The 27,788-nt window shown below is 37.2% G+C and overlaps 1 protein-coding gene across 35 annotated transcripts in view; it reads right to left on the reverse strand.

Moving 5' to 3' along the window:
- Positions 1-3,831: 3,831 nt before the first annotated feature.
- Positions 3,832-27,788, reverse strand: part of NFIB (nuclear factor I B) — a 483,250-nt gene continuing 459,293 nt past the window's right edge. For 15 of the 35 annotated variants that reach the window (XM_051857921.2, XM_051857863.2, XM_051857855.2 and 12 more), the window contains 3 exons: positions 19,997-20,085; positions 17,993-18,040; positions 3,832-4,821 (listed from right to left, as the gene is read on the reverse strand). In XM_051857921.2, coding sequence (XP_051713881.1) covers positions 4,692-4,821; positions 17,993-18,040; positions 19,997-20,085 — 267 coding nt within the window. In that variant the 3' untranslated portion in view covers positions 3,832-4,691. The remainder of the gene's footprint in view (positions 4,822-17,992; positions 18,041-19,996; positions 20,086-27,788) is intronic. The other 20 variants (XM_051857951.2, XM_051857932.2, XM_051857910.2 and 17 more) reach the window with 2 other exon arrangements.

Consider the following 27,788-nt stretch of genomic DNA (forward strand, 5'->3'; position numbering starts at 1 on the left):
TAAAAATGAATACTGTACACTGAACATGGGATAACTTTCTGCAGCCTTCATCGTTTCACACAGTACATAGAACTTCGAGTCTAGGTCAAGACCATGTCCTGCTCTCACACCGCTGAAGATGTCCCTGTGCAATCTCTTCCGTTGAGTCCTTATGAAGCTACAAGTCACAAGTCCAAGATTCTGCTCCCTGAGGACACGTTATGTGAGACATAGCACTGTTTTAATTTTCTGCCTATCCTGAATGCTCTGTGAAACTTAACCTTAAATACCATCACGCAACAATCACAAAAACTTTTGCTAAAGGCCGTTACATACTAATAAAAAGACAGTGGTGCTTCCGACATTCTGAAATGCTCTGAAAACCAACTTTCCCAATACTAAATACAACAAAATAACCTTCATAAAATATAACTTTTCTCCATTTACACTTTTTTAAAGGATTAGTATCCTATGCTTTTCAAGCACAGGAATCTGTGAAATAACTCCTAACATGGACAGATTTTTTTTTTTTTGTTTTAATACATAACTTAAGAGCCTGGAGAGTTTTAACTCAAGTCCAGTCCCTAAACAAGGAATATTCTTGTTTACTTTAAAAATGGAAACAACATATAGTTCCATTATAATTGTTAAAAAGTTAGCTTTACAAACATGGGAATTTTAATTTAAAAAAAAATTCTTAACAAAACTATACAGTGTACAAATGACTGTCTTACAAGGTAGGCGGTTCATAAAGAAGAGCTTCTGCTCTTCTTGCTACTCGCAGCTTCACAGATTCATTCACATATTTTTTAATGGAGCTGCCCACCCGAACATTACCCGATAACTCTATTGCTATCATTAAGATTTCTGCCATGTCTTTATGTACAGTCTCCTTCACTGCCTTTCCTTTCTTCTTCCTTAGACAAGCCTCAAACGCTCACGTCACTCCAGGGGAAACACGCTTCAGAGGCACTGAGAGTGGTGGGCTGCAAAGCAACAAAGGCTGAACAGTGCCCCGGAACTGGCGGCTGGAGCCACCACCCCTCCTGATGCCCTTGGGTGACCTTCGCCGTCCTGAAGCTCTGCAGTTCTGGGTAAGGGAGGGGCGTGCAAGACCTGCAAAAGTGGGGCCCTTCGTCAGAATATACTTCCTGGTAAAAGAGGCAGAGGCAGCCAAAGAATGGATTTGAGATTTTGAGAGAGAGAGAGTAGTATTTTAAATAGTTTCATTTCCGAAGGAAAGAAGGAAAAAAAAATGATTTCAAGGAACAAAAAAAAAAAGCAACACTTGAACTAGGCTTTTATATTCAAGAGGCAGGCAGGAATACCCACAGTGTGTCACTTACATAGCAAGAACTGCTCATTCACTGGCAAAAAAAAAAAAAAAAAAAAAAAAAAAAAAAAAAAAAAAAAGTGGCGTCTGCCTTAAGAAATACTGTGTGTCCTGTGAGGTTGATTTGTTCACCTAATAGGTCAAAGGTATGTGAAGAGCTTGGATTTGATTCTCAGTGTTATGCCAGGGCAAGTATCACAGTTATCACAGAAATGGCTGGACTTGCTTTTGAACTTGCTCTGATGGGATCCTGCTGTGCTATTCAGCATTTAGGTTATCAACCTGAATGGGCTAATCAAACACCATTCTCTGGCCCATAAGCATTGTTCTAGAGTGTCCATTATTAAATGAGGTGCAGGGAGAACTGACAGTTTATTTATTAGGTCGTGGCCTGGGGGAAGAAGGCCAGGGGTGCTCCTCTGGGCAACCTGAGGTGGTGCTGACTCCTCTTTTAGGAGTGAATTCACTCAGGGGACCAGGAGATGAAGACAGGGCAATGGCAAACCTGCCACCATTCACTGGCCAGCCCTCAGGGGAAATGAACTCAAGTCTCCTTTGAGGTAGCACCCCTTAGAAAACCCATCACTATCTAATGGGCTTCATTCGTCCATAGGAACATCCATGTCTCAACATTCTGATTTCCCTCTGCTTGTAGTTCTTAGTTTAAAAGGGCAGGTAGAATGGGAACATAACAAGATTTCTTTTTTGCTGTGGTTGTTCCTTAAAAACTGAACTTTGATTTTAATCTATCAGTCAAAATGTATTCAATAATAACTACCCTCGGTTCAATCTTCTGGATTAAAAAAAAGAAGAAGAAGAGAAGAGAAAAAGGAAAGAAAAGAAAAATCCAAGTGCACTGCCATCGACTGGAAGTAGAAAGTCGCAGGTAAATCACATCTGAGCATTAATGAAAGGAAGAAATGGGGATGAGAAGTGGCAGGCGAGGAACATGGACGCACTCCCTCCAGCGGGTCTAATGGGTTTGTGGGAGGAAGTATATTCATGTGTTAAGCCCCCAAGGCGAGAAACATCCAACATCCACGAGATGGACATTTCAACAAATATCTTTGCCAAATATGAGACAGGCTCACCCTCCACTGTGGATCTGGAACTTTCTGGGAAAAACTACCACCACCACCAAAAACCAAAAGATAGACAGTTTCTTTTTTTTTTTTTTTTCTTTTTTTAAGCCAAGTCTGCCTCTAGAAGAATTTGTTCTGTTTGCTTGTTCTTACTCTTCTGTTGTCATGAAAACCAGAAATGAGTTCAGCTTGCACCCCAGGTGGGAAGTTCGAGAGGGGAACCTGTGTTAAGTTGAAGTTTGTCACAGTAGGCAGAACAGTGGCTTTGCAGCCCAGGTCCATCTCAGGGTGCACTGCTTCACAGCTACACTGTAAAGTGTTAGAAACCCTCCCACCCACCCCAGAATATATATATATGTATATTAAAAAAAATCCCCTGTCCATCTCTCAGTACACAAAAGGACCTCATCACACTGCAAAAATAGCAGTACCCACTTTGGTCAATTAAAACAAACAAACAAAAAAAAAGCATACATTATTTTTTTTTTTAAATCTGTGTACTTACCTATAATAACCAATACAGCTAAAAGCACTACCTACATAGGCAAAACTTGGTATTGCATAATTCGTATAAATTTGAAACCCCTCCCCCCAAATATTAATTGGAAGATGAAAAACATGAAAGGTTAATAGAAAAAACACCAAAATACTGAAAATATTGCTGGTCGATTACAATTTTTAAGCGGCAACTATACACAGCCATGATATGCTTTATAAATGTGAGATAAAGGTATAACTGTCTAAAAAATCCATGATGTCACACATTTTTCTTCGTCTGGAGTACAAAATATTTTGTCATAAAAATGGTAAAGATTTAAAATGATAATAAATGCAGCAAAACAAGTGTAGTGATGTCACTTTTTTGTTTTTTTTTTTGTTTTTTTGTTTTTTGTTTTTTAGATTTCAAGGCAAGGCACGTAATGTGGACATTATATCTTCGTGCAAATTAGGATTACTGGAAAGAGTATTTTTAATTAAAATTTTAAGAGACATAGAGGCAAAATGTGTCTGCCCATGCACACTACGGATCTGTCAATACAATAATTTGTTGAACAAGGCTAAGGTCTGAAAGCACCATGCAAGTTTGCAGCACCCTGATTACATTTGTTCTCTCAAGAGTGCGTTTTTGTATCCTACACCCTGGCGTTCCCAGTTTGTAAACTGTAAGCTTTACTCTTGTGACATGGATTTGCCTGCCTCTTTGTCTCTAGAATGTAGATTTTATAGAACCTTTTGTACACCCTATGGGTTCTTGATGCAACCAGTAATTTTAAATAAATAAATTCTACCTCCAAAGAGGCTGCAGCTAAACCAACATAAGTGCTGTGTTTTCATTAATTTTTTTTCTCAAGCACATGATTTGTCTTGATTTAATGCCTTTTTAATGCCCTCAAAAACTGAGGGGAAAATAAATTCGCTCAAAATTATTTTAAATTCTTTTTAATCCCCTCAATTTAGAGTCCAAGGGCTGAAGGACTTATAATCATGATTCCCCTTTAGATATAAATTTATAAATTGCACTTGCCTCTGTTAAGTGTTTCTTTTGTGGGGAAAATATTATATTAATTTTTACTGTTGCATGCAGAGATAACACTTCACCTACATAGAGGCATTTCTTCCATAGAGCCTTTGTGTTCAAACTGTTTTTTTCTTTTTTCTTTTTTTCATTTTTTTCATTTTTTTTTTTTTAAGATTTCAAACTGGGTTACACACTGGAAAGGGCTGGGTTAAGGGCCAAAATTTAATAAATCTGTACTGATAACTAAAGGCTACAGAGATTTTATATATTTTTTTTAACTTTTAGAAATCAGAGTGCTTATAAAATGGCTGGCTCATGGCTCTGTCCCCCAGCACCTCTGATGCCGCCACCTAGCCTTTGTTGGTGAGATAACCAGGAACAGTGATTCCATGCGTAAACAACAAGAATACTAAACCAATAAAACTAGCTTATCATGCAAATATTAAGGCATCTAGAAAGTCAGTTAAAATATATTGTCATAGAGACAGAACATCTATTTCCCAGCGGACTTCATGTAACAAAGGCTACGTTGCAGGGGCTGCGATCTGCGATTTACCATCAGTGAAATAGCATCGACCCTTTTTATGTCGTTACAGTTTCAACCTTAAGGGAATTAGTGATTGTAAGTGCTGCAATTGCTGGTCTATTATCTTCTTTCTTCAGTTTCTTTCCTTTCTCCCTTTGTTTTGTTTTGTTGTCCAGTCTTCCTCTTTTCCTTTTATTTATTTTGTTTTGTTTTGTTTGATTTCTGAAACTATTGTTGTAATTTCATTTTCCCTCAGTTGCTCGTTTCTGCTTGAAGGAAAGGTTCTCCAATTATGTTCAAACCGTAATTTTGGACATTTGCCGGTAGGATGGGTGTCCTATTTGACACTTGGAAAGGAACCAAGCTAGCCCAGGTACCAGGACTGTTGAGAGGAGAGAGGCAGCAGGGAGGGAAGAGAAAAAAAAAAACACAATGTTAAAATCTACAGAAATATTAGAAATGTAACTTCTGATGCATCAAATTAGTGCTATCACTTTTTTTTTTCAAAATTACAATCTAATGAGATAGATGTGCTAAATTCTATCATATTATCCCTACATACATTACATGGTCTAGTTCTTCTATGAAAGATAAAGACTAAATTGTGAGACAGAAAAACCTGAAGTAGGGCACATACACAATTGTTGAACTCTTAATTGATGGAGGATATTTTTCCTAGAATATCTGATCCACATAGATGTAAATGCAATATGCTATTTTTTTGAAAAAACACAAAAGAGAAAACAAAAAGCAGCACTCTAGAAATGTACCAATATACCACAGTTTGCCAGCTGAGCTGTAATCTTGTTTTACCTCTAATTCACAAGCAATTCCATGGTAAGATGGGTTTCAATTTTTTTTAACCAGTCTTTTGGGTTTACTAAAATTGACAGGTGTCACGAAAGATATTTCCTTCCCCCTCACAAGAAGGAAAAAAAAAAAAAAACTTTTTCAAATAGATCCATGTATAACATGCATTTGAAATTCCTAATTATCAAGCCTATCTTAATTTTTTTTTTTTTTTTTTTTTTTTTTTTTTTTTTTTTTTTTTTTTACTAAAGACCAAACAAATGAAAATCATAGAACCAAAATGGAACACAACTGTTTTGGTTCTCTCCAGAATGTTCACCCATTGTAAACATCTGAAACATTCAGAGATGGCTACAGGAGTCTGCTCAGGCTTGTCAGCTCCATGGCTCTGTGGTTCTATGGTTTCTTGTCCTCCCCTGTAACTTACTTTCTGCGAGGAAACTTTGGCTTCCAATTCTTGCGTGCTTCCAGGGCTGGCCACAGAAGCCTGAGCACTTCCTGCCCCTCCCCGCCCCTCCCCACCAGTGAGGACAGCATGTGGGAGCTGCTCTCCACCCCAAGGCCTGGCCAGGCCAGTGGGAAGATTCCTGTCCCCTTCCACTCTGCTCTATTTCCACCTAGACTGGATCTGTGGTTGCTAAAAAAAATGTTTGAAAGACAGTTCTCCAGCTATTTAAGCTAGTTCTCTGCTGGCACAAACTCTCATAAAAGCAGCATCGCAGGAAGGAAAACAGTATCAGAGGCATATTCCACAAAACAACCCTACACTGTTCATTGGGGAACACCTAAAATGAGGTATTGCTTGTTTGACAGCGTTCAACTCGAAATGAATGCAAGCTAAGTAATAGCTGCATAAATAAGCATGCATCAAGGCAATATCAGACAATTTCATACCCAGTCTTAGTCATGGAATAGCATGGGGACATCCGTCTAGTGTTTACAATTTTCATTTAGAATCCTTTGCTTTGCTTTAGGAACCATATAGTGAGATGGACACTTTTACTGTAATTATCAATATAGACACACTCATTTGTTCATATCTAAATTCCAAAGGTACAAAAATCTATATGGAATAGTAACCTCTAGTTAACAATTTTGGATTAAAAAGCAGATTTATTACTGATTTGCACACTGCTGATATCTATAGGCAAAATGTGGCTTATTGCTACATGACCAGGTACATATTTCTGAGTTAATTTTTCAACAGAAACAAATCACAGTGACCTTTTAGGCTCAAGGGATTGTATGATTAGCCTAAAAGTTTCAGGACAGTATTTTTTTTTTTTTTTGCTAACCCTTTAGTATCAGATATAGCACATGGTAGATGCTCAATAATATTTTACATAAACGAATCAATTGTTTCAAATCACACCCAGTATGTCTGAAAGATGGTAGTCATGATTTCTTGTACTCATGAATACATTGTGATTTGATCTCCTATAAAAAGGTATCTCTGAATTTAAAATCAGAGATCATTAGCTTTGACAAAAATTGATTATGCATAATTAATTGCAAATCAAAAAACTATATCTTCATTATCTGATAAAACATAATGTTTTAAGGATATTTTTATCGAAACCTTTTCTAAAAGACTCAACTGTGTTCTCATGTTTCTCTTCCCACACATACCTTCAACAACTTATTTCTGTGGCCTGCTCCCTGATTGGGAACAAGGTTACATAACGCATCAAGAAACTTATTTTCCCCTCACCTGTGCTTCCACTGCACTCTGTACACAGTTCTATTGCAGCAATTATTACTTCAGGTCACAGTTATCTGTATCTGTGATTATCTTACTGGCTAAGAGGTAAGCTCTATAGAAAAAATGAATTAGTCTTATCTATCCTTACAATCTGGCCACAGCTGATGCTAAGTATTTCTTAAATAAAATAAATTACGAAAATGGGTGTCTGTTATTTTTAAAACGAAGGAAGAAGCACGTACCAAAAGCAAAGACTACATCAAATAGATGATCCTTGACAATAAAAGACAATGTCAACAACAATCAAATCACTTTGCAAACTCAGCAAGAATCCCAAATTAAATAGCTGGACAAAAGTTATTTGGGGATTGCATGCTTTAGGGACATAAAGTATAATATCACAGTCAAAATGAGGTGTGACTGCTTAAATGGACAAGTCTACCAACTAACAGTAGAGAAGACAAGAACTCAGGGTTTATTTTGCAACAGCTTTCTTACTTGTTCTTTGTACGAGACATATATTATCATTCTTTGGGAAATGCACAATAAAATAAATTGATGTTAGTTACTAACAGGACTCTTGCTGCAGAATGTCTAACAAATTAAATTTACATGTTTATTTAAACCTTTCAAACCTCCCATCCTACATTATGACCATATCAAAATTGCAGTGTGTAATATATTTGTCAATACTGTTTATGAATCTTCAGGGGGAAATAAATCTCAAACATTAACACTATGCAGACCCCATATATGAGTTTTATAAGTCTCTTATTGCCAATTCATAGGTTAAGTTCAGAACTATAAGGCACAAACATTTTTAGAGCTCTTTTGGTAGTCCCATTGAAAAAATTAGTAAAACTATTTCAAAGACTTTAACAATGTAAAAGGAAAATGTTTAATCAAACAAAATAATCTAGATCATTTAATGTCAAAAACACAATGCCCAAAATTGCAGTGATTTAAGCAAAAATATAATCGTGCTTTTCAGATATCATTCTCTACACACAAATTCATGCCAATAATTATATTTAGATAAAATCAACATACACAAATTAGTTGTATCTAAACTCCCCAATACTTTTGCTTCATAGTAGACTGAGAATTCTATGAATAATCATATATGAATAAACTAAAATTGTATGAATAATCCAACACTCTGAGCTCTGCCTATAGAGACATGAGAATGTAACTGAAAAGATTTTAAGATATTTCAGGTCAAATTCAGCTACTTTATTATGTTTTCAAGCATGCAGTCTCTTTGTTGTCACTAGACTTTCTACTTCCAAATCTCCCCTGCTTAGGCAACAAAAGATGAACATGATTGAAAGCTGAAAGCACATATTTTAAAAATATATGTTGGCTGTAACTATTAAAAGAAAGAAAAAAAGAATATAAGTATTTTGTGAAGAATCAGGCTCCCCCAAAGCACGACTCACCCTAAGGACGACTACTCTCCATATATAATGAAATATTCCATAACATACAAAATACACCAGAACTAAATCAAACATCCAAAAGTGAAATGTCTGATGGCAGGGAGAATATTTTAACATTATTTTGACCAGATATATGATGTGGTTCTCCCTAAAAGCAAAGAATCAAATAAACTATTTTGATCTGAAGATGCATTATCAGTGGATGATGGTCCTGCTACCTTTATATTGACAAGCTACCTCTGATTATTGTGTTTTCTTGTAGGCATCACTCTCAAAGAAACAACTCAATGACACTTGTTTGTTGAAAAAAAAAAAAAAAAACTCACCCAATAATGTCACCTGATAAGCCAAAGGGATCTAGGCAAGACATGACAATTGAGTTGGAAAAAAATCAGCTTCTGTGTGATTCAGATGGACATTTTGCTGAACACAAAAAGGGGGAACTAAGGGCCGGTGCTATGGGGTAGTGGGTGAAGCCACTGCCTGCAGTCCCGGCATCCCATATGGGCACTGTTCAAGTACCAGCTGCTCCACTTCTGATCCAGCTCTCTGCTATGGCCTGGGAAAGCAGTGGAAGATGGTCCGAGTCCTTGGGCCGTTGCACTCAAGTGGAAGACCTGGAAAAAGCTCCTGGATCCTGGCTTCGGATCGGCACAGCTCCGGCCATTGTGACCATCTAGGGAGTGAGCCAGCGGATGAAAGACCTCTCTCTGCCTCTGCCTCTCTGTAACTCTGCCTTTCAAATAAATAAATGAATCTTAAAAAAAGGGGGGTGGACGGCCAGATATAACCATGCTGAGGAGCAGGGTCCCATCTCTGGCACTTTACACGTGTCATGTTCCTTAATTCTTTTTTTTTTTTTTTATTTTTGACAGGCAGAGTGGACAGTGAGAGAGAGAGACAGAGAGAAAGGTCTTCCTTTGCCGTTGGTTCACCCTTCAATGGCCGCCGCGGCCGGCGCGCTGTGGCCGGCGCACCGCGCTGATCCAATGGCAGGAGCCAGGAGCCAGGTGCTTTTCCTGGTCTCCCATGGGGTGCAGGGCCCAAGCACCTGGGCCATCCTCCACTGCACTCCCTGGCCACAGCAGAGGGCTGGCCTGGAAGAGGGGCAACCGGGACAGAATCCGGCGCCCCGACCGGGACTAGAACCCGGTGTGCCGGCGCCGCTAGGCAGAGGATTAGCCTATTGAGCCGCGGCGCCGGCCCATGTTCCTTAATTCTTGCCATGAACTCTTGAAATGGCCATCATTAACTCCATTTCACAGATAAGGAAACTGAGGCAAGTCACTTGACCAAAGTCTTCCACCTAAGCACTCCGATATAAACCAGTTCCTCGTGATTCCTGTGGTCATTTCACTATGACATTTCCTCCCTAGGAGGTCAGATGCTGACTCAGCATTAGAAAAAACTTCTGAGCAGAGTTTCTGAAGGTAAAATGTATTTGCTTCAAGAGACAATATGTTTTCCATGCCCCATATAAGCTGAATAATAATGTAACTGATGTGGCAGACATATTTGTTGCTGGTCTGAGTGGCCAGGCAATCTGACAGTCCATGTACCTATCTCCTCTGAGAATATCTATAGCTGACATCCTAGAGAGGTCTTCAAAAAGTTTGGGGAAAATGATTGATTAAAAAATTACATATGGATTTTAATTTTTAGCATCAAAATAAGCTTCTTCTTCCTTTTTCCTTCTCCTTCTTCTTCAGAAAAACTTGAGATGCAGAGAGCTGGGGGGAGGGGAGAGAGAAGTCCCATGCTCTGGTTCATTCCCCAAATACCCACAATGGCTGGGACTGGGCCAAGTCAAAGCCAGGAGCTGTGAACTCAATCCAAGTCTCCGAGAGCCATCACCACTGCCTCCCAGGGCTTGCATCAGCAAGAAGCTGGAGCCAAGAACCAGAGGAAGAAGCAAGCCCAGGAATTCTGATGTGGAACATGGGCATTTCAATCTCTGGGCTAAATGCCTGCTCCCTAAACTTGTCTTGTAATCCATTTTCCAAGAATGTTTTGAATTTCTCTTGTACTGCAGTGACATTGTGATGAAGATTAAGAGGGAAGAGGATGCCTACTTCTTCCTTTTTAAAAATGATATACTATTAATATATTTCCTATCCTAAACTGACTAAAACAGTTGGTCTTTACATCTACAAGGAGTAGACTAACTTTCCATGAATGAGAAAGAGAAGATTGTTCTCACGCGGCCACACCAATATTTGGTGTGTTCCGATTGTAGTCTAGGCCTAAAAGGGGTAGGGTCTACACTTTGAATTCACTCATCACCCAAGAACTATAGAATGCCAAATAAACACCCATAAAATCATTAAGTTGAGTCAGGAAACAAAGTTAAAGCCTTCATTTTACCTAACAGTCCTAAGTGATTAAAATAGTAAGAACTTTTTCAAGAAAGGCAATACTCATTTATTGATAGTTTGTGTTTATTTGATAATGGATTAGACAACCCATTTGTTCATTTATAAGATGTCAAAGTATCCAGTGTGCTAGTACTTTTCAGGGGAATCGTAATATTGCCCATGCAGATTTTACATGGTGATTTAATCACAAGATACCATATTTACTTCAAAGACAGATAGCATATTTACTTCAAAGGCAGGCATTGTGGTATAGAGAGTTAAGCAGCAGCCTGTAACACCAGCATCCCATATGGGTACCGGTTCAAGTCCTGGTTGTTCCACTTCCTGTCCAGTTCCCTGTTAATGTGCCTGGGAAAGCAGCAGAGGATGGTCTAAGTCCTTGAGCACTTTCACCCATGTGAGAGACCCAGGGGAATCTCCTTGCTCCTGCCTTCAGTCTGGTCCAGCCCTGGCCATTATGGCCATTTGGGGAATAAACCATCAGATGGAAGGTCTCTCTCTCTCTCTCTCTCTCTCTGTAACTCCATCTTTCAAATAAATAAAATATATCTTTTTTTTTTTTAAAGACAGCAAATACTCTCAGAAGTTTAGAAAATAGTTCTGGGGGGCCGGCGCCGCGGCTCACTAGGCTAATCCTCCGCCTAGCGGCGCCGGCACACCAGGTTCTAGTCCCGGTCAGGGCGCCGGATTCTGTCCCAGTTGCCCCTCTTCCAGGCCAGCTCTCTGCAGTGGCCAGGGAGTGCAGTGGAGGATGGCCCAGGTGCTTGGGCCCTGCACCCCATGGGAGACCAGGAAAAGCACCTGGCTTCTGGCTCCTGCCATTGGATCAGCGCGGTGCGCCGGCCACAGCGCGCCGGCCGCGGCGGCCATTGGAGGGTGAACCAACGGCAAAGGAAGACCTTTCTCTCTGTCTCTCTCTCTCACTGTCCACTCTGTCAAAAAAAAAAAAAAATAGTTCTGGGATGAAGCACAAAGAATTGTATATATTTACACATACCTCAACTGTATCAGTAGCCACCATTATTATACATACGGATTAAAAAAAAAAGCAATGGCACAGAGAGTAGAAGGAATAAATATTTGTAAAATGGATATTTTAACTTAAAAGAGGCATTTCCCTTTAATTCATTCGCACCAGGTTCAGATAGCTCTAGGAAGGAAAGTTTTTGACTTCCTTGGCTAAGCACTCTAGTTTTATGGGCACAAGATTAACACACAGGTATTGGTATCTCTCTGTAGCTGCACAATGAACAATTTCCCCTATTAATAGCTAAAAACCTGTCCAGAAAAGCTGGGCAAGGGTGGGGTAATTAAGTACTAGTTAAGTTAGAAACCACGCTGTCCTTGATTGTATATGTGTGCATCTGAACTAGCTGCTTACTTCAAAATGACACAAAGCCTGCAGATCACATCTTGGGAAATAATGCTCACACAGACCAGTGGAAGGAAGAATTGAGTAGCACTTATGTTAAATCTATTAATGCAATAGAAGTAAAAACAAATGGTACTTAATAACTATGCTTATTGTTAGCGATTGTGTAGTATTTATTATTTGCCAGGCACTGTTCTATGTGCTTTTCCTACGCTACAGCTTTTAATCCTCACGGCAAACCTATGAGAAAATATCACTAATATCCAAATTTTTACAGATGGGGAAAATGAGGTTCAAATGAAAATGGAGCTAAGATTCTTGCCCAACTTAATGATGCTGTTAAGTTAGAGAAGGCAGGAATTGAAGTCCAGCAGAAGGGTTCTAGGACATATATTTTTACCCACTATACTTGGACCTCATCCCTCTCTTCTGTGAAACATATTTTACTTTTTTTCCCCTGGACTAGAGCTGATATCACCACTGAATTATACAAAAGGGTCTATGGATTTAGGTCCATATCACACCCTGAAATTCCCAGGATTACTCTTGAGTAAAAAAAATCAGCCCAAATAACTGTATTTTACTTATTCAATTTCAGTTGCTTTTTAGCTGACTGCAATATTTGCGTCTGTTTCACATCTATACTGATGCGGCAGTGGGTCAGTAGTTTGCTTCTAGAGTCCTACTTTGGAGAAGGCTAGACTGGAAGTGATATACACAAAGTGCTCTAACAAGTCTTAGGTTTATTTTTCCCATTTTTACGGATCATTATTGCCATCTGAATGATCCTATTTGCATGCAAGATGATTTCTAATGATTATTACTATTTGTAATAATCTGTATCAGAAAGCTCCCTGGCTAGCTCTTACCTGAACTGCAAAGTACTCTTGTGGGTTCTCAGGGAAACACCAAATATCATAAACTGCAGGTGGCTCATGGAATTATTCTAACTGCAAGCAATAGCACTTCATAGTAATGAAAGAGAAACATATTTGTTTCGTAACTAAGTAGGTAAATAGCTTTCTTTATTGCTACTCCTTGGAGACCAACAGTTTTGAAAATAATATATCAAAATGATAGGCTGTCAAAACTCATTAATTTATATTCAATTGTTTCAGACATGTTTTGTTATTGGGGCATGCTAGACTGAATGCTTATCATGCGTGGGTGGTAGCATTGTAAAAGTAAAATAATGGTGTATGCTGGTGAAATTTGTTGTTGTTGAATGAAGAGCAAGAGAAACTCAATGTGGGGAGCGCTGAAGCTGCACATGAAACGCCTTCATCAGTTACTGGTGCACTTCTAGGGAGATCGTCTTACATAATCCTAGAAGACCCGTCAACAAGGCAATCTCTACACCGTAAAGTAAAAAAAAACTGATTTCCTTACTTTAAACATAAATAAATAAGCTCTTCTCCCAATAGACCAACTTAAATAGATTTTAAAATATTATTCTTGCTTTTTTACATTTTAAAACTGAAAATCCAAGATGAAGAATTATGAACATGGCAAGTTGTAAATAAATCGTGATATACACACACATACATATACAGCCATTTATGTAGCTGTGGGAGGTTTTGGCCAATTCAAAAAATGCAGAATTTTCAGGCTCAAAGTTAGCTATTCTATCTCCTCCCAATGCCTGAGCCAGTGGAGAGCCCACATGTTGATTTCCAGCCTCTTTCTCGCCTCTGTATTCCTCTCTACCCCGGGCTCCTTTTCAGTGCTATTGTTACAAGTGCTACTGCTCCTCTTATTTGCATAAGTGATTCTTCAACAGCAGATAAAATTCTCTACAAAACTGGTGCTTCAAACTAGTGCCTTTCACTAGAGAAAATCATCCAAGGCATACTGAAGTAAATAGAAATGCAAGTTTTATACAAAAGCAAAATGAGACCTTTCACAAATGATTTTCATTAAACCAGTATTATTTGCACAACTTCACCTCAAAAGGACAGAATCCATTTGTATCAGAATTATGAAGCATAACATGAGAAATGATTAAGGGACTGAACACTTTGATACTGTGCCTGCTGCTCCGTTCACATGTGCAAAAGATCTTCCATCCCGGGAACAAAGTTAACAAGGGAGAGAGTAATTCTTCCTACAATTTCTGAATATCTAGAATCTATGTTCTTTAGTTGCTTTAACTTAAGTAGGTTCTCTCTTTTTTTTACAAATTATGTTTATTTTTATATTTACTCATTCACAGGCTTTGATGTTTAAGCTGTACAGCTGAAATTTCCCTTTGTAGCTACGACCAGCACTAGCAACAAGGTAAGCTAATGAATGTGCTGTGGCTGCCCATGGAGCTGATTCTGTATGGATGTGATGCATATGTAAATATGGCACTTTCCATAAACCATCCTCAAATAAAGTAGGTGCTTATCACACTTCCTTTCATTGCAAAGGGTTAATCGGCAAGGTTTACATTAGGGAATTTTCTGAACCACACTCCTCCCTCCCCAGTAGCGCTGCCAAAAATCATCTGACAGGAAACGTAAGATTAAGTTTGTCCTACCTAAGCGAACAAAGAGTGCTCTGAACAGGCCACCAGTTTACTGCAGAGCGGGAACTTTTCTAATCCTGCTGGAATCTGCAGTGCTGCTCAGAAAATATCACGGAAAAAGTTGTTTTCTTTCCCCTAACATCTTGTCTCTGGACCATCTCATTTTGATCACACTACAGATCCTGCCGCTTCTCCCATAAAGGTTAACTTAAAGCTCCAAACATAATCATGTGGAAAATGGACATTATTGATTCCTATGGTCCATTGTTCCCCCATCCTAAGTCCCTGAAGTTCAAGTTCAATCTGGAATTACATCATGTCTGGTTTCTCCTGGTTACCAGACGGCTTGAGACGTGACCACAGCTACAGAAAAAACAAACAGCCTTCTTCACGCTTCGGCTCCCCTCTCGATTCAAACGTAAACTTTTTTTCTTTCTCTCAAGTATGCTTCAAGTATGGAGCATGGTTAATTTAGAGATTAAGTTCCAAATTAGATTATCTAATGGCATCTTAATGGATTGCTGACCCATTTCCTGTGGGATGGCAGCGTGCAAGTCTGGCTGGAATACAATTAATTTCTTAGGAAGTGTTCTGAAGAGTTTGCCTAGATAAAGAGGAAACATCGTGTTGCACAAATCTTTCTTTATAAATGGAGAAAGTTAGGCAAAACTACGACAAATCCCAATACAGCCTCAGCAGCCAGGTCAGATACTGTGTGTCTGTAAAAACCGTAGCAAGATCATTTTTAAGAATGGCAGTGTTTTTAGTTTTGATTTCATAACAGGTGCAAATGATTTTGATAAGAATTGAGTCATTCTTTTAGGTAGAATATTCAAATACAAAGAGCAATGCTAGTAAGCAGCCCTGTTACCAAACAACGGCCTTGAGCGAATGTGGCTTTTGCAAATCTCTGCCTTGAACCAAAGATTCTCCCATTCATCGACCTTATCAGCATTTCTATCATAGTCCCAGAGTGGTGCTAGGGGCCCAGAAGAGTGTATAAAAAGTTGAACATTTTGAACACACTTTAGAGCTGACAGCTGAAAAGGAAATTCAGCACTCTGAGAATAAAGCTCCCCGCAGGAACTCCAGGAACAACCCAGCTGTTGTACTATAGTTATGTGTCAAGATAACAAACGGAGAGCAGGAAATGCTAACCTAAGTGAGTTCGCAGGGACTTCGAAGTGTAATACTGAAACAGAAGTTAACTCTTAATTCCACCCAAGGACAGGACACATAGTGAGTGCCCTTATCCCACAAAGGCCACAAATATGTGAACACACACACACACACACATGCATGCACACACACCCCTACAATCTACATCCCCACACATACATGCATTGACATGCAAAAACATATATGCACCTACAAAAATACAATTTGAAACCCAATACTGAAAATTATTCTTGTTGATATATTCGTTCTTAAGTCTTTTGAGAACAACACATTTTACAATGGAAATTCCATGGACACAGCAAGAAACATGGCCAGTGGTTCAGAGCAGTGTTGTGGGAACAGAGCTGCAGGTACAAAACGCTATCCTTTGCTTTCGGCCCTCTCTCTCCTGACCAACCAGATCCAAATAACCTTTACTGGCTGCTAAATTTCTCTTGGGAAATCAAGCAACGCTCTTGAATTGCAGTAATAAACGACAATTTCTTACAAAAACATGGGTAAAGTAACTACAGAATGAAGTATTCAGCTCATGGAAAGGAACTGCTAACACGTGTGACGTGGAAAATAGCTGATAACAGTCTCGTCGGTGCCATTCAATTATGGCATCAGCAGAAACACAAAAATCCTTCCAATTATTTCGGGAAAATCTTCATTTATTCATTATTTCAGAGGCTGAGCAAATGGTTTGTGTAAACAGATCCTTCAGTAACACGCGCATGTTTATTTTAGCCATCTGAAGGCTTCTTCTATGTTTATGTAAGCCATCAGACACACACAACCGCTCACTTGTGGCTTTGAGTTTTCTTGAAAAGGGTGAAGGGGGAGACGAGCAAATGAAACAATAAATCCAGTTTCTCTTTTGCATAAAACACTCCCTCCAATGTTTCAAAATAACTTATGTTTATATTATTCTTGGATTGTCCTTCAGCTTGCTTTTTCATTCAATTACATTGCTCTTTTATATTGCATAATGCAATCCATGTTCTGACCATAATTTCCAAAAAGAAAGCCAGTGAGGGAGTAAGTGCTGTATGTGTTTGTGCCCACATAACTCACATATGCAAAACAATATAAGTTTTCCACAGAGGAGGACCAAACACAACACAACAGTACCTATTTAAGCAATTCATCTCTTATTACCCTCATAATGGGGTAGCCTACTCTCACGGAAGAATTGAACCCTTAACCATTCTACTCTGCCTTAACTGCAGTACCTGGCCTTTTATTTAAACAGAAAAGTTTACTTTCTCAGGGTGCAAAGTAATTCTTTTGCACATGTGCACACGCTCACACTCACACACACACACAAACAGGGCTCTCAAAATTCTAAAGCCAAAACAAAAGAAGCATCTTCAGGGCTGCACCCTAATCAGTGTGTGGAAATTTTCCAGAAGAGTTAGCTCGGGTTCCTAAGGAAATGTCTGTGCGTGTGTTGGGGGTGGGGAGGAGACGGAAGAACTCGCCCAGCTTTGATTGGACTTGCACAGCTACCTCGGCACTGCCATTTTCAATCCCAGAAAAAGAACTGCGTTTGACATGGGAACCCCTCCATGGAGAAAGACAGAAAAGGGGACCACCTTGGATAAGTGACTATAGGAGGAACAGAATGGTGACAGACAACACACAGTCAAAACAAAATAAAGCCAAACCAAAACACTAGCTTTGCTTTGTCCGTTTCCACTAAGAAGTCTGCAGGGATTGCCTTTTGTTAAAAACAAAAAGCGACAACCACAACAGGAATAACCTGTGATACTTTCTTTATTCCATCACGACAGAGGCAAATTATTTAATTCTCTGATTGAATAGATATACATTTCTCAGATATTTTCAATGTATTTGGATGATTCCAAAGCTGTAGCCAAGCCCTGAAGATTTCAGATGTCTGCTATCTGCCTTAAAATAGTAGTGTCCCACTTACCATTTCCTTTTGCAATAGTCTCTCTCAAAAACGCACAGGGCGTACACTATGGATTATGGATGAAGCTGTTGTGCCACAGACCTGGCCTATCTGAATGATCAAATATAGACTCTACTTGTGTTCATTTTTTAAAACTGTAACAAACCAAAGCACACTGCTGTCTCATTTGAGGACATTCACTCTGCATTCAATTGTACTTAGATTTCAAGAACTGTGCGTCTATACCAGCCATAATGATTGAATAAATACCTGTTGAATGTATGACTGTGACTCCTGCCATTATCCATTACGTGCCTTCTGAATCATGATAAAAAGGGAAGAAGAAAACCTTTATAAGAGCTTTTTGAATCATTAAGGCCATTCTAAAGATCATTATCTACTAATCCAAAGAAAAATTACTGTTTTGGAAAGGGAGAGGGTAGAAAGAAATCTTACCAAAATAAATTCTGAATTTTTTCTGACTTATGACCCAAAACTGATTGCCACACCAATTTTTCACCCAGAAGGAGAGTGGTAACAAGGACAATATTCCCCTAAGAACTGAGTTTAGCCATCATATCCATTCACATCAATCCTCGTGTTCTGTGACTCATTGTTCACTCACCTGGTCTTTTTTTGTGATATCAATTTTTGATTCAAAGAATTCCTAGGAGCTAGGTAGCTATGTATGTTTTTTATTTGGCTTTAATGTACTTTACAGGTACTATCCTATTTTAGATTATGCAAAAGTCAACCAGTGATCCATGGATTTGTAAATTTATCCAGTGAGTGGCAAATTTAGCAGCAAGAATATACTTCATTTGATCTGTATTCTTGTAAATATGGTAAGCTTGCACACAGGTAGGCAGATATGGGCCAATTTGCTAACTTAGAGGCAAATCATGGAATATAAGGAAGTTATTTAATAAAATAAAGTTAAAAACATTATATGATCGACCCAATTCACCTAAAAAATCTTAATTCAGGCTTTTTGACATGATATTTTCATTTAACTTAAGACAATGCCTAAGACTAAGTAAGATGACTCAATTGAGTTTATCTTCTTTATAAATGTATATTGTATTTTTCCAATGGAAGGAACAATAAAAGCTTCTTGAAAAGAAAATCACAACATGTAAAAACCTGTCTATATTTAAAGTTGATATATAGCAATTTTCAAAGAGGAAAAGTCATATGGTATTGATTTCAAGTTATGAATTAATAAAAGTCACAGATTATTAAAAGCAGAATGTAAATAATTTTCTTAATTTTTACCTGAGTAAAAATGGACATTTAATTACTTTGGTTCTCTTACACTCTACTCTTCAGTAGGGTCTATCATCCAATATGGAGATGAGCAGCGCATTGACAACTACCAATTCAGTAAGAACCTTTGCACAGGCACACTTGGTAAAGGGAGGGTCAGAATCGCAGAAGGGTTGGAAAATTAGGTTGGCTCTACTTAACACGATTATCTCACTCTCTCCTGCAAATTTTTATCTCTTCTTAGATATGATTAAACTGTAAATTTTGATTACTTAATTTGTGAAATTGACACACTTTGTTCTTTATTGAAACAATACATAAGACACTGACTTAGAACTACTTACTTTCCAAAACCGATACATGAGACAATATCAAAACTTGTTTTGAAAATGAAGTTTTGGGATAATCTCAGCCAACCAATCAAAGTCAGTCCTCCAGGAATTACAGTGGTACAAAATCTATTTAAACTAAACTCTCTTTAAGCTACGGATTCCAACAGTCTTCTCATTCCAAAACTTATGGGTGCTGCCAATATGAGTTACGTTGACTAACTTGACGTTCTTCTAGCTTTCCTCCTCTGACAGGAGAATAAATGAATAGCAAAATGGCTTAGCAGAAGAAAGTGTCAAAATGAGAATAATCTATGTGAAAAACAAATGCTTTAACCTTAGCTGAAAAATCTTCCCTAAAGCTGTGATTTCATTTTTCAGGTTCTAAAATCTAAATGTCAAATTCCACCCTCCATCCCACCAAAAATCTTAAAAATTGTATAAAACATTTGACAGCATTTAGAAATTCCAATGATCAGTTAGCATATGCTATAGCCCCAAATTAATTTGTTGTTGCATTTAAACAAGAAATAAAAGAGAAGGGTAGGGAAAGAGAGATGGTAGAGCCAAAACAACTAAATTTTAACATATATTTTCTGCAAAGCTAGTTAAAAACAAATATTATAGGTCATGTAATTTTTAGGTGTAAGTGTAGGGTTGGAAATAATTAAAATGTTACCTTTGCCAAGTAATTCCCAATGTATCCTCACTGGTACTGGGGTATAAATGCCTGCCGTTTTGATTCATGGTCCAGTCACAAATCCTCAGCTGTCAATTGAAACCTAGCAGTCAGATATGGATCGAGCAGTACTACAGTTTTTAGTATTTAAATGAACACATGCAAACTAGAACTGTATATGGCATTATCCTTACTTTCCCAAGAGGCAACTTAAAGGAAAAAAAAAAAGCAAAAGAAAATCTTACTTTGAAAAGCAAAATTCCTAGACTCTTTTTTAGAAAAAGTTATTGCAATATGCTTCTCTATTCATTAAAGCATACAAGAGAAACAAGTGCTTAGAACATAACAATTAGCCATTATTAGAGTATAAATTGAGCTGAAATAAAAGCAAACGTTAATATTCAATAGAGATATATTTTAGAAAGAAAATAAAATGCTTTTTCTTCCTGTGCAACATACCAAATAATCTGTACTGGGTAAAATAATCAATAACTTTAAGCATGCAGTTTGCAAAACACAGAAGACATGCAGTTCAGAGGAGAAAGGTCCCACCCTGCAACCATTCACCCTAATTTATGTTTAGAGTCATCAAGGTATTCAGTTTATATGTTCACTAATTTTGTTTCCTTTGAAGTGGTGTTGCTAAGAAAGAGTTGATAAGAGTTTTTACTCATTTTAAATTCAGAGTAGTGGCATTTAAAATACTTTTCTACATCTGAAGAAAGTATGGAATGCACTGAATACAGGCTGAAACAAATTCTTCCCAGATCTCCGCATCATCCAATCTGCCCTTCCGAGATTGTTCCAAGTAACCCTATCCAGCTCTGTTTAGTTAACAGCTGCCCTACGGTGCTAGCAGATTTATTGAAAAGATATATTGCTTATTTTTATGCTTAAGAAAGTAAACTTATCTGGCTTTGGGGGAAAAACACACTAGAAAATCATGCTTTTTAACCTTTAGATAGCTATGCTGTAAATTAACCACATCTTGTATTGAAAAGATGACTTCTTCACAGTCATCCACTAAACCTTGTTCCCTGCTTTTCAGTGAGAATTCCTGGATGATGATTGGAGCCAAAATGCCTGAAAAATTATGATAAACTCTTTTAATCCTTTCCGATTATGTTATGGCTAAGAAAACACTGGGGGCTATTAAGAATCTTTACTTTCCCTTTTAGACTCAGTTTTCTACATACTCTATGCAATAGGATGATAGCTTTTTGCTTACTTTTCCATTGATGTAGAAGGTTTCAAAAATACTACCTAAAACTTCCAAAACTTTTGCTTTTAGTTTTTACATTACAGAGAAGATGAGTTGTTATTCCAAAGTATAATTTTAAAAGTATTCAGAAAATAATCAAGAAATTTTATTTTTTATAAATATCATGGGAATCATTTATTATGTTCTAATCAATGAAAATGCTAGTTTTGAGTCAATTAAAATGCTCAAGAAGACACAGAACATATTAATCCTATCAATTATTAACTTAATATTAGCTTACATGGGGCTCTCAACTTAGACTGGGGAAGTTTTCAGAAAGAGACAACACTTCCACAAAGCCTTGGGGAATCCTAAATAGCACTCACTGATTGCTTACTGTCCCACAGACAACTACAGGAACACTATCTCCTAGTTTTTTGTTAAGCTACTCACTTTTTGTTTATTTGTTTTACTACCCATAAAAATGTAAAATGGACTAATTTTGACCATAGGCTGACTATTTAAAATCAACATACTTTTAAAGTTTTCATTCCTAATAACACTTTCAAAAGGCTGACTACAGCTATTCATTTTCATCTATCTTTAAGATATATACAATAAGTACATTTTCTTCCAGACAAGAAAAATTTGCTTAAATAGATACAAAATAATCAATAAACACACTTAGCAAAAATGTGATACCAAAGAAATTGGCAGATGACTAATAGCACTGAATTCACTTTCAGTTACTAAAACTAAAATATAACTTAAATTTATTTATCTATTTCTATTGTGGACTGGCACTATCAATAGTTCCAAAAGTTTTGGGGAAACATATATTTATGCATGCTTGTATATTGTGGCTTATGTAAGCCAGGTTACTTCATAAAGGGCCTCACCATTGTATTTTTTTAAATTAATAAAGCACCTTTGAATGAATAAAGTTCCTGATAAAGTGAAATTTCAAAGGTAATAGTGTGGTTGGAAGAAACAAAGATTAAAATAGAAATCACATGTTGTCAATGATATCCATGACCATAATTCCTAAGAAAATCAATTCCTAAGAATCTTGACTAAGATAATCCTGACCCGGCAAATTTTGAACAGACTCTAAGTATGGAAAGGTTAACAGGATGTACTTAAAATTCTTTAGGGGACATGTTAAATGCTCTTGTTATTTGTATAATTCAGTGTTTCTGGATTAATAAAAATAATTCTATATAAGGTTTTAAGTAAGTTTAAAATCATAGGTTCTAATATTTTTTGAGTTTGGGATGGTGATTCCTTAGTTTCTGTCCTGTGAGAGAATCAGTGTTAGATAATTCAGCTTTCAATGATTTTTTAAATTAAAATTTAAAACTTTAAAATGGCAAACACATACATACCTTCATTTACATAAAATATTCCTAAGTGCAAATAGTATTTCCAAGTATTTTCCCTTAAAAATGGGAAGTTAACCATCACTGCTGCAAAGAGCAATCAAATGTAAAAGAACAACTGCAGGTCAGTTTAAAAAATTTAGTCTAAATTGTAGATACATGTTGATGGGAAGTAATTCTTATTTTTTGTACTGATAAAGACTCTATAAAAGATTTGATCCTATGCTTATAAAAATGCACACTCATCTAAATAATTTTAATTCTTTATAAGTGCCTGCCAATATGAAATGAGATTCTTTAGAAAATTAAAGATGTATAATAGATCAAATTATGCTCAGAATTCCAAAAGCAAACAAAAAGTGAATGAAGGAAAAATCTCCAAAAAATCCAGGGCATAAGGTTGAAATATGCCAAACAACTGAAAAAGAAGTGAACATAAACTCTTCACAGTATATATTTTTAAGGTACACTTCCATGAAGTTTCAGGAAGATCAGCCCTATTCCTGACCCAAGTGAGATGAGATCATGTCGGAAACCAAGGATGGGGACCATCTAATTTCTCTCAACAATCTGCATAAGAGGAAATACCTAAGATCTGAATTATTATCCTTTTCTATACTACATTCTAATAATTATATATAAGTAACTGACAGCCATAAAGAATCAGTGATGCTTGTGATTCCAAAGTAAGAATGTACTTATTCAAATGAGGGCCCTCCATGGTTATTAACAAGGGCTTTTGTTAAATGCATAGCAATTAGCTTTGGGAACAAAAGAAAGAAGGTAAGCAAAATGTTCTACTTTGCTACACTCAGCAAACAGGCTGATGTAGTAACAGTCCCTCATGATGACAACAGCTCTCAGTTGAACCAATAAACCATTAAACTGTAAACAGAATAATCAACACAGGCAAATTTACCTTTTTACTTTTTTTTTTTTTTAAAGTTTACAGCGAGCCTTGGGGGACTATCTTGAAAGATATACTTTATGTTCTCCTGGGTTTCTTCATTTCTCCAGATGCCTCAAGCAAACAGATTTTTCAGGAGTGGAGGTACTTTGTGGGGAGGGGTTGTTAAAAAGATTAACACTCCAATATTTATACTTTCCTCCTAACTCTTGTTTTAGTAAAATTTTATTTTATTACTATTATTAATGACCTGCCATGGTGTAAATGAAATAACCTCTGAATGAATAACATGTAACCTCTCTGAACAAGCAAATGTTCAGAATGAGACTGTGTTATATGTAAGACATAAAACACATAAACAACAAAAAAAGCTACTTTATTTAATACCATCCTGATACTTGTAAGTCACTTCTTATGTCAATCTCCGGAACCCATGCTTCTTGATAATTAACTAAATTAAAGAGTAGAACTGAGTAAAATGAGCATGCACAGTTCACCCGTGAACCTTATCTGTGTTACTGATTGGAAATCATAAGTATTAAAAAAAAAAAAAGAAGAAAGTTTTTTTTTTTTTTTGAATGGAGTCTACTTTAACATGTAAAATTTATGGTTCCAAGGGACTTTGGAGATCATATAGTTCAACCTCTTCATTTCCTTTCCATGATAAGGTTCTAGAATGAGGGTTAGGGACTGTCCTAGGTTAGACAAACCCTATTTGCATTAACACTAAAACCCAACCCTCCTGACTCCTATTCCTTGGTTCTCACCTGCTACACCTGTGTACACCTGCTACACCTGTGTACCTATCACTGCTCTATTCTGACCTGATCCTTCCTGTTCAGTGCAAGAATATTTAAGGCTAACACAGCTGTAAATATAGTTTTCAGAATTTCCCCTACTTTCTTGTTTGAGCTTATGGCTTTTAAAATTATTATCTTTGAAAGAAGAGAATTTTTCTTTTGTGGTGTTGCTGATCGATATTTAAGTAGAATTTTTATTTTTCCATTAATTAGGGTAGCTTATCTGAATATTAGCCTTTGATAAACCGTAAAGGCAAAGTGAACAGATGAATGAATGATAAAAGACTAGTATGGGAGTATTTTTTTTTAAACTGAAGAACTAGCCTAAAAGCTGAACATTTGCATAGCTATTATTTTGACTGCAACTTCCTTTAAATGTGTTTCCTTTCCAGTTAACATATGTGAAAAGTGACCTCTTATCCATTTACATACCTACCCCAAAGTCATGTGATAGGGTTTTACGTCAAGCTGTCAATTATGATAACAGACACAATAAGAACAGCTGAAGTGTTGATAACCTGCTTCCTGACTTTATTGAAAAGTTTGCTGATAGTCCACTTGTGTCCCTTTAGTTGCTTGCCTCTAATAAATGGCTACTTTTCGAGTGGTTTTAGTGTACTGTGCTTTCACTTTGTCAGTTTGCAGGACACAAATAAGATTACAACTAATAATTTCGATTTAAAAAAAATTCTACAGAGGAAATGTCTTTAAAGGGCCATTTTGTGTAACAAAAATGTTCAGTGTAATACAAAGAACTTTCAAATTCAGGTCTCATACTACATTAAGAAAAGTGTTAAAAAATACTTCAAATATAAACTAGCCCAGTAATTGAAACAACAGTATTATCTAGTCATGCAAGAGATGGAACATGCTGAAGCTCAAGCACCTATAAAGTTCATGCAGTTGTAAGAAGTAATGAATTGATCAGACCACTCATTCAGTCATTAGCTCTAATAATAGGTAGCATATATAGTCAGGAGATTGCAATTTTGAGAGAATGAAAATACACTCCTTTTTCAACAAACTAGAGCTTACATGGCTTGTGTCACGGAGGGCAGAAGTGATCTTCCGTTTATTCTACCTAAAATCTCAAATCTATATTAAAAGTTAATAAACACTGGAATGGCTGGTTTGAATGGATGTCTTTTATAACAAGAGGCTTCCTAGTTACAATCTTTCATCTTCAACTTCCAATAAGTTTTTTAAAATATGGTATTAATACATGGTAATGAGGATTTATGCTTCTATTTTTATTTCAGACTCCTTTATAGTAGGGATAATCAAATTAATTAGATTGTCTTATATTGCCAAACATTTTGTGATAGCAAAGAAAGAAGGCCTGAAATTAGCAAATTTGTTATGAGATTGACCAGAAAAGGAACAGGTGCTAATTCAAGTAAATTGCTTCATACTAAAATTGTTAGACTAGATTATAATTTCTGCATTTTCTAAGCAACATCCAACATTCTACTAGATGGTTCCCATTTTCTCAAGGGGACAAAACATGGGAAATGTGCTGCCTTCACTGGGGTGAAGCCCAGTGTGTTGGTCATGAAGCATGAAATCGAAGGAAAAAAGAAAATGCTGCATTTTCCTAAACTCTGTGAAGTTAAGTAAGAGAGGACGTCTCCCACGTCTCTGGAAATGTTCCAAACTCTAAGAAGGCATTTCTCAGCAGAGACTAAACAGTCCAGTTTGCCAAAGCAGGACTCTGGAGTCCTTCAAGCCACCATACCATCTTCCAGTAGAGAAATTAAAGAAGAATGAAGCCCCAGTTGAGGTTCTGCTTTTAAGATTTCCATGTTCACAGTGAATGCATTGACTAAGCCAGCAATCCCAAAGGCAGACTAGTTCCAGACCTTGAACAATACTCAAGATTGTGTTAAAGATATAAAGGAAAATTCTAGTGCTAAGTTCCTGATCAGCTGCCATAGCTAATTATTATGACTAATTAAAGAGGATTGTTTTTAATGGCAAACTATCAAGTGGATTACATGAACTTTTTGGAAATATTCTTCACCATTATGTGAAGATATCATATTTGCAATGATAGGTGAAATTCCAGCGTGGGGAAAAACTAGCTTTTCAAGGCAGTTGGCAACCAGTTCTAATCAGTAATATCATTACAAAAAGTAGCACAAAAAGTATAGTTACTAGTAACAACTGTTGTGTATCAAGTTAATTATCATAAAAGTGTATACTTCTAATAGGAAGATTTATCAATGTTAATGTTTTATTATTTTAAGTGGAGTACAGGGATAATTTTAATATTTTAACATTCTCCATCTCAATTTAAAGAATGCTAGTATGCTGCTGTGTTAAAAATACTATACCGAGAGCCCTACTGTAGTGTCATTTTATGCAAAGATTTTTTTATAAGATAGTCAAAATTATTCAATAATTTTAAATTTATTGTTCCTAATTAATGTAGGCTATATTAAAGTTCTGTCCTAAAGAAAGAATAGCACTCAACAATGCACATCAATACTTTTCATAACCTAAAAGGATAAATCTTTATAAAGCAGTCACCATGAACTGAAGAATGTACCTGGTGACAATATTTATTCTTAAAGGGTCATGTATATTAAAGGCTATGGGGAATGTTTAAAAGAACACTCTCAAACTAAAACCATTGCCTTTCTAATTCTAAATTTCTCCTGGCTAATATAAAATGATTGATTACCTTTATTTCATGTACCCCTTGATTTTCCTTTTCATTCATCATTGAGTGCTTTAAACCAAATGCATTTAGAACCTGCCGCTAGAAGAGTGGTCTCTTTTAAATCTTTGTAAAGTAATGAAAGGACACAGTAAATCAATCAATTGCTGCTGTAGGAAAGAATAACCTTTACTCTACTGAAGTCATTTAAACTATTTCTGTTCCTCTGTTCTTGGATAGTAAACATAAAGCTTCATCTCTAGGATTCTGTTAAAATTTGAAAGGATAAAAATAATAGGCTTTTAACTGGAGTCTTAGTTTAGTCATATAGGACAATATGCATTTATATTTCTTTTTTTTTTTTTTTTTTTGGACAGGCAGAGTGGACAGTGAGAGAGAGAGACAGAGAGAAAGGTCTTCCTTTGCCGTTGGTTCACCCTCCAATGGCCGCCGCGGCCGGCGCGCTGCGGCCGGCGCACCGCGCCGATCCAGTGGCAGGAGCCAGGAGCCAGGTGCTTTTTCCTGGTCTCCCATGGGGTGCAGGGCCCAAGCACCTGGGCCATCCTCCACTGCACTCCCGGGCCACAGCAGAGGGCTGGCCTGGAAGAGGGGCAACCGGGACAGAATCCGGCACCCCGACCGGGACTAGAACCCGGTGTGCCGGCGCCGCTAGGCGGAGGATTAGCCTAGTGAGCCGCGGCGCCGGCCGCATTTATATTTCTTTATGGCATGCCTCAAAACTGTAGTTCATTATGAATTTGGCACACTGAGCTTCAAATTAAAAATTAGCACTAAGTCTTTCATGATGAAGAGGACAAATGATCTATGTGCATGGTTTTTATTAAC

Source organism: Oryctolagus cuniculus, chromosome 1 (genome assembly GCF_964237555.1).
Source record: "Oryctolagus cuniculus chromosome 1, mOryCun1.1, whole genome shotgun sequence".
NCBI classification, from domain to species: Eukaryota; Metazoa; Chordata; class Mammalia; order Lagomorpha; family Leporidae; genus Oryctolagus; species Oryctolagus cuniculus.